This window comes from Trichechus manatus, unplaced genomic scaffold (assembly GCF_000243295.1).
Source record: "Trichechus manatus latirostris isolate Lorelei unplaced genomic scaffold, TriManLat1.0 scaffold00117, whole genome shotgun sequence".
Classification (NCBI taxonomy): domain Eukaryota; kingdom Metazoa; phylum Chordata; class Mammalia; order Sirenia; family Trichechidae; genus Trichechus; species Trichechus manatus.
In genome coordinates, this window is record NW_004444053.1 from 969,548 (window position 1) to 981,358 (window position 11,811).

The 11,811-nt window shown below is 44.0% G+C and overlaps 1 protein-coding gene across 1 annotated transcript in view; it reads right to left on the reverse strand.

Moving 5' to 3' along the window:
* The window catches only part of GPR161 (G protein-coupled receptor 161), a 58,165-nt gene extending 48,556 nt beyond the window's left edge, over positions 1-9,609 (reverse strand). The window contains exon 1 of the mRNA XM_004384083.2: positions 9,183-9,609. Within this exon, the coding sequence (XP_004384140.1) occupies positions 9,183-9,556 (374 nt within the window). The 5' untranslated portion in view covers positions 9,557-9,609. The remainder of the gene's footprint in view (positions 1-9,182) is intronic.
* Positions 9,610-11,811: the final 2,202 nt, after the last annotated feature.

The following is an 11,811-nucleotide window of genomic DNA, read 5'->3' on the forward strand; positions in this document are numbered from 1 at the left end:
AATCCTTTTATCTGATTTTTCCTCAAATAAGTTGGTGTCAAGTGCTTTATCTTCAATCTCGCTAATTCTGACTTGCATTGCCTCAATTCTGCTCCTATGACTTTCTATTGAGTTGTCTACTTCTGAATTTTATTGTTAACCTTCTGGATTCCTGATTGTTGTCTCTCTATGGATTCTTGAGCCTATTTGTCATTATGCTCTTGAATAACCTTCTTAAGATCCTATATTGCTTTTTCTGTGCTTTTTCCTTGGCTTGGTCTGCATTTTGCCTGATCTCCTGAAGAGCTCCATATATTAATCTTTTGTATTCTACCTCCAGTAATTCCAAGTAATTCTCTTCCTCTAGAAAATTTCTTGATTCTTTATTCTGAGAGCTTGCTGAAGCCATCATGGTCTGTCTCTTTAAATGATTTGATATTGACTGTTGTCTCCGAACCATCAATAAGTTATTACATTTATTTGTTTGCTTACTGTGTCCTAGCTCCTTCTTTTGTTGTGTTTTGATATACCCAAATAGGCTGTTCATGTGAGTTAGTCTGATTATTGGTACCTTTGAAGCTCTAACATCCTGTCACCATGTTACTCAGTATGTAAGCCCAGGAGTCTGTTCACTTTTCTTGTATGGATTCAGCTCAGGTGTCCACGTAGTCGGTCACTAAGTGTGTGGTGCAGGCTCTCACCTACACTCATAGACAGGCAGAGGTGACTGGTGTAGGCACAGGTATCTGGCTGCTGTACAGGGTCACACACTGAGAAAGGCAGGGGGCTAACAGCTGTCCCTGTGTGGGAGGAAAGCATCTCTCTGTCCCCTAAAGTGCGTAGGTGGGTGTGTTTTGCAGCCGGACTATGAGCACCCAGTGCCATTGCCTGTAAGGACTAGGGGTCACCACTTATTCTTGGACCCCTATCATGGGTGGCTAGGTGGTGTGAGTGGAGCCACCGGTCCTCAGGCCCCTGAGGTGGGTGAGGACCCAGCTTAATGGGCAGAGCAGTGTTAAATGTCACGAACCTGCCACTTCACCATATAGCTGATACAGCTGAAGCTAGGCCTCAGGTATATAGCCTTTTGCACTGTAGTAATGAGGGCCTACACGGTTGAAATGGGCCCACGCAGGTCTATGCAGAGGTGAAAGGCTTTCAAAGTCCATGAACCCCTTACGCCTGTGCCTAGACAAAGGAACTGCGCCTACCCTGAGTTCCTGGTTGAGGATAGCTGCCAGATTATTTTTTCCTATTTGTTAATTTGTTCCCTCTCCAAGGCCAGGAGAATGGCTCAGGGCACGTGATGGGTCCTAGTTCCAGCCCAGGGGACTTGGCAGTCGCGGTACTCAGTGCAGAGCGAGGAGGGGGCAGGTAAATGGGAGAGAATTTTTTCCCAAAGGGGTGTTTTATGATCCATGTACAGTTGGTCAGACACAAGTACTTATCTTTTGCCAATTCAGCGCTGCTTTTCACTGGTTCTGGATGCCCGAGTAGACTCTCTGTTTCTGGGTCTCTCATGATGTGGAAAATGCCTCCCGAACGCCACTGCTTGCCTCACCACGCATGTGAGCCAATCCAGCCTGAAGGGCGCCATCTCCCATTTGGTCAGGTCTGGCAACTCCCAGCTGCTTCTGAACTGTCTCTCCCTCCCCCTGACACGCAGTCCAATTCCTCAACTTTGCCTTTGATGTTTAGGGCTCCTAGATTGCCATATATAATCAATTCACTTGTTTTTTTTTGGGGTCTTTGTCATAAGAGGGACCACAGGAAGCATCCGACTACTCCATCATTTTGGCCCTGCCTCTACTTTGTGCTTATTTCTTACAAACTTGATGTTGTATTGTTTTCAGGATTTAATTACTGAGTTTATTCTCTGAAAATATCATCTAGTTGGTCCCTATGATTTCCCATGTTGTTGTGTTTTTTGGAGATCTCCCTCTCTCTCTTATCCTCTCCACCCACCGTGTACAGACGTAAGTATTTATTTCATGTTCTATCCTTTCCATTTGGAGTATTCCCTTAAGTAATACCTGCAAAGCTGATTTGGTAGTGGCAAATTCCCAGAGCTTCTGTTTGTTTGGGAATGTTTTGATTTCCTCTTCATTTCTGAATGACATCTTTGCTGGGTAAAGAATTCTTGGTTGGCAATTGTTTTCGTTCAGTATTTTATGTGTCACTCCACTGTCTTCAGGCCTCTAGAGTTTCTGGGGAGAAATCCACACTGATTCTTGTAAAAGACCTTTGGTATATTATATTGCGTTTTTCTCTTGCTGCTTTCAGAATTCTCTCCTTGTATCTGGTTTGCAAGAATTTTATTAGGCTATGGCGCAGAGTTGATCTTTTCGTGTCTTTTCTGATTGGGGTCGTGTAGCTTCCTGTATTTGTAGCCTTGGTTCTGTGCTCAGGTCTGGGAAATTCTGATTATCTCTAGGAAAATTGTTTCTGTGTCTTTATTGTCATGGTGCTCTGGGATTCTAATAATTCGGTTAGATTTCTTAACTGAATCCCGTATTTCCTTTCAGGTTTGTTTGCTTTTGTTCTTTTCACTTGTTTCTCTTGAGACTTGATAAATTCAGTTATTTTGTCTTCTAGTTCACTTACTTTGTCTTCTGTCTGTTCAACTCTATTGTTGAGTGTTTCTCTTGCTTTTTTCTAATTCAATTGCTTTATTCCTCAGTTCCAGTAATTCTCGTTTTTTGTTTGTTTAGTTTTGTTTCTGATGTTTTCAGTTTTCTTGTCAAGTCTCTCATTTTGTTCCTCCATTCATTTCCTGATCTCCATTAGTTTTTTCTATGTGTTTTTTGCTTTCTCTAAACTATTTAGCATCACAGTCTGAAAACTATCAATTGTTTGCATTAGTTGGGCCTCACAGGAGAATTTCCTCTTCTTCATGTTTTGCTTTTGATTAGTCCTTCCTGTCTTGTGATTTTGTGTGTTTTACTATTTTTTGTTGAACTTGGGCCATTTTGTTATCCTTTTTTTTCTTTTTTTTACTTTAAATTTGGTATTCTGGTTTTTGTGAGAAAATTTTCTGATTGGGCGCCCTGGTGGCCAAGCTCCCATCTGCCAACCAAAAGGCCAGGGCCCACACCAACCAGTCGCTCTGTGGGAAAAAGATACAGCAGCTTGCTTCCACAAAGACAGCCCTGGGAATCCCATGGGGCAGCTCCACTCAGCCCCTCAGGGTTACTGTGAGAATCAACCCAGCAGTAGTGGGCTTGGTAGAACCACTAGAGGGTACTCTTACCCTTAGGTTTTTTTCAGTGCTGATACAGGAGTTCTGGATGCTCAATCTCTGGAATTCAATACGCATGCACGGGAGGGGGGGTTTAGCTGGTCACAGAGGCTGATGTAGGTGGTGGGGCTTGACCTTCCTGTGGCAAAGGTGGGGGACTTTCTATGTCTTTCCCTCATGGGCACCCCGCACAGGCTCTCCCATGGTGTCCCGCTATGGACTCTTTCCCTCTGTGTCACCCCATCAGTCTGAAGTATTCTCCTTGCCCTGCTGCCCTTGCAGTTCCTCCCATTGCTTTTGCCCATCTGTCTCGAGCCTCAGCAAGACTCAACAGCACTCTCTTGCAGCACCATGGTCTTCCTTCACCCCTCCCAATTGCATGGCCCACAAACTCCTACAACTAATTTGTGCCACATTAAAAAAAAACTGGGCTACAGCTTCCTAAGATTAGCTCCTTTTCTGTGTTCCGTCTGGGGTGTTACCCAGCCATCCCAAAATGACTGCAATGAGCAAGCGCTCCCGATATTAGCAGGTAGGTTCTCCCAGCTTCTATGCCATCCCCACTCCTCCCCTCTCCCGCTTCTGGAGTCACCACAACTCGCCACACCTCAGCTTCCATCCGGAGTTCTGAGATCTCAGTCTGTGCTTGTTTTTATTCACTGTTCAGTGGGTTAGTTGCTGGGGGAGTAAGTGGGAGCGCCCACCCATTTTGCCATCTTGCTCTGCCCTAGCTATTCTTTTTATATTCTCTTTTTGCTCTCCCTTCATGAGGGTATAAGAGATTCTCTGACTCATCCAGTTTAACTAATTTCTTTAGCTAGGGTTCTCAACTGGGGATAATTCTGCCCCCTAGGGGACATTTGGCAGTATCTAGAGAAATTTTTTGTTATCACAAATTGGGGGGGTGGTGCTGGCATCTTGTGAGTAGAGACCAGGGATGCTGCTAAACTTCCTACAATATGCACAGACCGACACCCACAACAAAGAATTATCTGGCCCAAATATCAATAGTGCCATTATGGACAAACCCTAAGCTAAGCTAACTGGGTACTGCACTTGATTGGCAGCACTGGCTCTGTGATACTGTGTAATGGTTAAGAGCACCGCTTTGGCCATCTTAGAGCTGAGGGAGTTACTAGCCATGTGACCTTGGAAAGTTCATCTAAGGTCTCAAAACTTCACTTTGCTCATCTACAAAATGTGGGCTCATAGGGTTGCGGTGAGGATTAGCTGAAACACATGTTGATAACCAACAGCATGAATTTATCGTATGCCAGATACATTACAAGCACATGACACGTGTTAGTTAAGATGATGACCACTGCCCTTGCTTTTCTTCACTTCTACTTTCTTAATAATGTTGCCATCTTTTTCCTTCACCCTCATTCTGTTATTCTTCTCTCTCCCTCACTTATCTTTTACTTCTGTCTCTCACATACATGTTGCATCTTAGAGAGCAGAATATGTGCCCTCCAAAATTACTAACATCAAATAAAATTAATTCCCTAAAATTAAGGAAGCAAGGGAAGGAGTATATAAATACCTGGTCAAATGAAGATCATGTATACAAGCATGACCAAATTAGCTGGTCCAGTCAATTTGTGATTTAAGTCACAGAAAACAGCCAATAACCAAAACTAAACTGCATCTGTCATTAAAATATCTTAAGACACCAAATTTTATAGCAGTCTGTATATTTTTAAAGGAGGTTTGCTGGTGCAGTGGTTAAGTACTCAACTGCTAATCGAAAGGTCAGCAGTTCAAACTTACCAGCCGCTCCGTGGAAGAAAGAATGCGGCAGCCTGCTTTCATAAAGACTACAGCATTGAAAACCCTATGGGGTAGTTCTACTCCGTCCTACAGAGTCCCTATGAGTCAGAATTTGACTCAACAGCAATGGGGTTTTTTGTTTTATATATTTTAAAGATCTGTCCAAAGCACTGTGAATCCACCTTATTTTGCTTGTGGGTGGAAATAAACTATTTTCCAAAGATGATGTTGTACTGTGTGCCATAGAGTCGATTCCGACTCATAGTGACGCTACAGGACAGAGTAGAACTGCCATGTAGGGTTTCCTAGGCCAAAATCTTTACAGGAGCTGATTGCCAGGTCTTTTTGCCCATGTTGCCACTGGTAGGTTCGAACTACCAATCTTTTGGTTAGCAGCCAATGCTTAACCATTGCACCACCAAGGCTCTTTTTTCCAAAGATAATCAGGTCTTAATAACTTGGCACTACAGTGAGGCAGGCTTTGTTTCTGGGTGACACTGAGGCACAGCTGTGGGGCCTCGTGGGGCCTGGACTGAAACTCCAGCGGAAGGATTTGGTGCGGAGCTATCCATATGCACTGCCTCCTCTTGTCCAGACATTTTCCCTGAGCTCCTGCTGTGTGAGACGCTGCGCCCTTCAGCACACACTCCATGCATTTTCACCACATTCTGTCTTGCTCCCTCCTCTATGTTCCCAGAGAACCTTATACATCTTGGCATTATATACATATACATATATATATATATATACATATATATATAAAACACATACATATCATCTGGTACTAAAACTACTTGATCACACATCTACCTTCTCTACACTGTGAATTTCCAGGCACACTTTTTCATCTTATTCAGCTTTGTGTTCCCAGCATCAATCACAGTGCCAGGCACACATTAGGTGCTCAATAACTGGTTCCGAAGTGAAAGGGCCCTTTCTACTTCTTACATCCCTGTACAATCCTACTCACTGTTTCGGATTTAGCTCAAATGTCACCTTTTCCCTGGAGCAGGGACCAGTGGGGCTGTCTATGCTATCATCGCTGCTTTGTTTCACTGTCAACACTCACAAGTCAGCCTCCACCACTAAGCTGTAAACTCTTGGTGGCAGGGTGTCTGTCCTGTTCATGCTCATACCCTGCCAACCCAAGGATTTAGCACAAGGCCTTGCATAGAGCAGATATTCAACAAATTTCCCAGCGTGAAGGAATGAGGCACTGAAAGAGGTAAATCCTCCCCAAGCTGATGCATTTTAATGGCATGATTTGAGGATGTGTCATGCTTGATGGTGAACAATCTCACTCTCGCTTATTTAGACCCCAGATCCAAACAAGCAATTCATGACCTCCTAGAGCCACCGCTGCAGACAGCTTGCACTATTTACCAAGTGTCCATCTATAGAGAGCACTGTATGAGGTACTGAAGGACCAGTCTCCACCCCTGCTCCTGGGGCCTTTACCCACACTCCAGGTGCCACAGGGCCCAGGACCCAGCAATCGGTCTTTAAAAATTAAAAGATGTTTTTAACACAACAATGAGATCTCATTCCTCCCCACTGCTAACAAACCTGCAACAATTTTTTTTTTTTTAATCAGTCTTGATAGAATGCTGAGAAAATAGCTGCTGGGGTAAAACTCTGTACAACTTACCAAATGGCAATTCGCCTTTTATGTATCAAGAGTCTTGAAAGTGAGATTACTGTACTGAAAACACAGCAGTTCCACGAACATAAATGTTCCTCAAAGTGCTAGATATAATAGGCCATTTGAAACTACTTAAATATCCAATGATAGGGGACTGTAAAAAAAAAATTATAGTACACCCATAGGATGCGATGCCACATAACCATTAAAAATCATGTTCTCGAAGAATATTTGCAGATGAGACAAAATGCTCATGATCACTTATTAACTGAAAAAAGCAGGTCACAAAACCACATGTGCCATAAAACCCACTGTCATCAAGTCAACTCTGACTCATAGCAACCATACAGAACAGAGTAGAAGTACCCTACAGGGTTTCCAAGGCTGTAATCTTTATGGAAGCAGACTGCCACATCTTTCTCCCATGGAGCACTAGTGGGTTTGAACTGCCGACCTTTCAGTTAGCAGCCAGGCACTTAACCACTGGACCACCAGGGCTCCTTACATATGCCACAAACCTACTTAAGAAACTTTACTGTACATGAACTAAAAAATACTGGAAGCCTCCTTTGCCATGAGGCCAGAAGAAAGGAATGGTACCTGGCTACCAGTACTGAATGTTTTGAACAAGGACCCAATAGATGGATCTTGATCAAAAGGAGGAAAAATGTGGAACAGAACTTCAAATTCTTATTGGAAATCAGACTTACTGGATACATTGAGACTGGAGGAACCCTTGGGTCTATTGCCTGAAAACAACTTTTAAGCCTAGAACTGAAACTATCCATTGAAGTCATCTTTAAACCAAACAACTTAGCTCATTTAATAAAGAATGTTGCCTTGAGCATCACGCTCTTTTAAGGGATTATCTATATGAGATTAAATGGACAACAGAAACTCTAAAACACAGATGAGAACTTTAAGGGGCAGAGTCTAGGTTAATGGTGGTGAAACAACATAGGCAGAGATAGGGAGAATGGTGACACAATGTGAAGTATGTGACCGTTGTCAATGAACTGTACATGTAAAAACTGTTGAATGGGTGTATACTCTGTTGTGTATACTTTCACCAAAAAGAAAAAGTTAATAAAAAAAAAAAAAATACTGAAGACAAATATACTAAAAACAAACAGTGACTGCTACCAATTGGTGGGATTATGAGTATTTCTTGTTTTATCCTTCTTATTTTCTGTACTTATTCTGTTATTGGAAAAAACGGTATTTGGAGAAGATTACTGATTAATTTTGACTGATGGTGTTATTCTACATTCACCACATAGCGGCAGAGCCAAAAGAACACTAGCCATGGGCTGGGTCTTATTGATGAGGACACAGGGAACATTCCCTCTGAAGCCCCCCACTGAGGTGTGGGCTCCAGATGGACCACCCAACTACCCTCATTGGCTGAAAACCTGATAGTCCCAAGGGAGCCTGGGGCTTATGTCACTCAGTGACAAGATGCGTGCTGGTCCACTCTGTGTTGTCCCTGACGCGACTACTATCTGCCTCCCCAGTTTCTGGTAAATCACAGAACTTGGGTCTATCCTCCCTGCCCTCATGAAGTCCAACCCTGCCTGTGATGAATAAAGTGACCATCAACAAGATTCTAATAAACATGATGAATCTAAGGGTTAGAAACTCACTGCCAGAGCCCGCAAGATGCGCACAACTGCCTCTGACAGCATAATGCAGGGTCTGAGAGGACCTGCTAGGTGTAGCAGGCCACCAGCAGTGCCATTCCTGACTGTCTGAGCCAGCTACACTCAGGAGAGGAACAACCAGGCTTTTAAAAGCACACAGTTTCTCCTAGATGCCACTGTCTTTATTCCCTAGGCTGTCTTTATTTCCTAGGCTGTCTTCCTTCCCCCAGCTCTCCCTCCAGTTCTGAGCTAAGCTACCCTTTTTACCTTTTCAATGCCCCTTTCCTGTGGAGGAGTGAGGGTATTTCCTCGCTGGGCTCCACCCGTCAAGCTTGGGCCAAGCCCAGGCAGCACGTTGGGAAAGAAAGAGCAACAGAGTCAGAAGACCTGGACATTTCACCTCTCTCGGCTTCTGTTTCTTCTGTTCATCTGTAAACTGAGAATCAGAGGTTTCTAGAAGTTTTTTTGAGCAATGCAACCTCTGTTTAAAAAATAAAACTATCGGCAATATCACCACCACCAGTTGCCGTGGAGTCCATTCCGACTCATGGCGAGCCCATGTGTGTCAGAGTAGAACAGTCCTCCACAGAATTTTCAATAGCTGAATTTTCAGAAGTAGATCACCAGGCCTTTCTTGTGAGGCACCTTTGGGTGGACTTGAATTGCCAACCTTTTGTGCAACTGTTTGCAACACTCGGGGACTTCATAGATCAGATAAAATCAGAGGTGCTCTGATTGAAGGGATGGAAGAGGCAGAACTCCACTTTCTCATCCTCCCCCACAGCAGAGGCCCCCTGACACTATCCCAAGAATCTAAGACAGTTTGAAGTCACTGGACTAGATGCTTTCTCAGGCTCCACCCTGTGCACAAACTCCTTAACTCTATGATGCTCTAAGTCTGAGGCACACTTACCGGTCGATAGCAATGACCCCGAGGGTGAGCATGCTGGCCGAGCTGATCAGCAGGTAGAGTAGGGCGGAGAAGTTGCACCAGACCACACCAAAGATCCATTCCCTCCGAATGGAGCTTGTCACCACGAAAGGCAGCACCAACACAGACAGCAGGAAGTTAGACAGGGTCAGGCTGAAGACGAACTTGTTGCTGAGGGTGAGGAGGTAGGACTTCTTGTACAAGGTGACCACGATAACTAGGTTGCCCAGGCAGACAAAAATGGTGATGACAATGATGGCGATGAACTCAGTGACAAGGCCGTCCCCTCCACTGCCCTCCACCACAGTGAGGTTGCTCAGCTCCTTCCTGTGGCCGAGGGAGGAGTTGAGGCTCATGGTCAGTGCGCCTCTGCGTGGGGTGGGCAGAGCATGCTGGACAACTGGGAAAACAGGGCAAGACCAGGAGAGAGTCATCAGATCATACCATCTCCACTTTTCTCAAGAGGACCCCGAGGTTGATAAAGGTTTGGTAGTGTGCCCCAGGTCACCCGGCTAGGCCAGCAACACTGAGCCAGTCTTCTGCACCCAGCCTCCATACAGTGGGCTATTTTCTGCAACCAACTCTGTGTGTGACTCACTATGTCCCCATGAACAATCTATTCCTCCTGTCTAAACCACCCTACCCTTTTTCCTGAGGCCAGTAGTTCAAAACCTTTAACGTGCTTAAGAATCACTTGGAGTGCCAGTTCAAAAAGCCTGCTGTTAGTCTCCACCAACAGAGATTCTGATTCGAGAGACTAGAGGTGCAGCCTCGGAATCTGCATTTTAAACAGCCAAGTTGAGAGGAGGCAGATGATTCTGTTACAAGTGGTCCATGAGGCACACTTTGTGGACTACCATTTCTAGACCTGGCTATGCAGTGTGGTCCCCGAACCAGCAGCATCAGCATCACCTGGGAGCTTCTTAGAAGCGCAGAATCTCAGGCCCCACGTCTGGCTTACAGTACTACAATCTGTATTTTAACTCTGTCCCCAGGGGATTCAGGTGCACATGAAAGTCTGACTACCAGATTGTGGCAGGAACTATTCTGAGTTCCCTGAATGGGGTTTAATCAAGTACAATACATACTGAAACATTGTTATTGCTCTTGTCAGACATGGTAAGGGAGGGCAAGGATCAAGCACTCACCATAAATGGGTACGTGGAGGCACAGTTTAAGGACTTGGCCCACAGTTACCATTCTCTACAAGGTGCAATTCCTGCTCCCAGAAAACTGGCTCCAGAGCCTGGCTAAAATTATACTTTGGCTAAAATTCAAGGATGACATATTTTAACATTAAATAATACAGATTTAATGTTTCTCCAAAACTTTTAGTCGATTTTAGTCAGCCAAAAAATCCCACAGATTGCCTGCTCTGGTTTTCCACAAACAGAAGACACTAGAAAGACTGCTTCCCATGAGCTAGTACCCTGGTGCTTAAACTGCCTACACAAGGCAACAAAACCTTCCCCGCACCCTCCTGGTGACCTGGCATCTCCATCCAAACACTTCTGGCCACAGGGAGGCTACAGAGTAAGGCAGCCTTCCCCTTTGCCAGCAGTCCTAAATGCTGTCTGAAAGTCTCCCTTCTAGGCAGCCTGACTGCTACAGCCAATACCAATCCAGGGCTTGCTCGCTCAAGCGGCACCACACAATTCTAATCCCTCTTCCACCTGACAGCCTCCAAACACTTTATAAAGTTACCTGTTTTCCCTTCTCTGGATTAGATCTCTCCAGTTGCCTTCTCTGGATTAGATCTCTCCAGTTCCTGATCGTTCTTCACTATATAGTTTCCAGACCCTTCAATAACTTGGCCTCCCTGCTCTGGATTCATTCAAAGATATCTACGACTCTCTTGATTTGTGGTCCCCAAAACTGAACACATCACTCTAGATGTGGTCTAGTGGGTATCCAACACAAAGGGGCCATTCCCTCCGTAGCCAGGGTAATCTCCTTCCACTGGGCACTCTAAGGTTACACATTCTTCCAGCAGCTCTATCATCCTGCTGGTCTTACATAAGTAAGTAGTCAACTGAAACCTGAACTTTACATATGTATGCATTTATCTGAAGACCCCAGTCCCAATTTTGAACTTAAAGAATTAAGTTTTTAAGCTTAAGTATAAAACATTATTTCTGCTAAATTTTATTTTGTGCAATTTTGGCTCATTATCTCCAGGCTGCTAAAATATTCTGAATTTTGATTCAATCATGCAATATATTGTTTCCTCCAGCTTTGTGCTGTGAACATGTTTTATCAGAATGCCTTCTGTGTCTGCGTCTTTGTAAGGTGATTTCTGATTTTTGTGTTTATTTGGTGAGTTCTGGTTTTTGTTAACTCTTATGTAAGTTATTAATTGGTATCTCAAAATAAACTCTCTACATAAACATATTACTCTGGAGTTAACTGAACAAGTCTCAGTATAGTGTAACATGGTAGTTAAGAAAATGGAATTTGAGTCATTAGACAAATTGGGGGAAAATATTTACAGCTTACATCACAGATAAAGGACTAATCAACCTAATTTATTAAAAAATTCCTTAAAAATCAAGAGAAAAAAGATGAAAAACCAGATAGAAAAATGGGTAAAAGACATAAACATAGAGTTCGC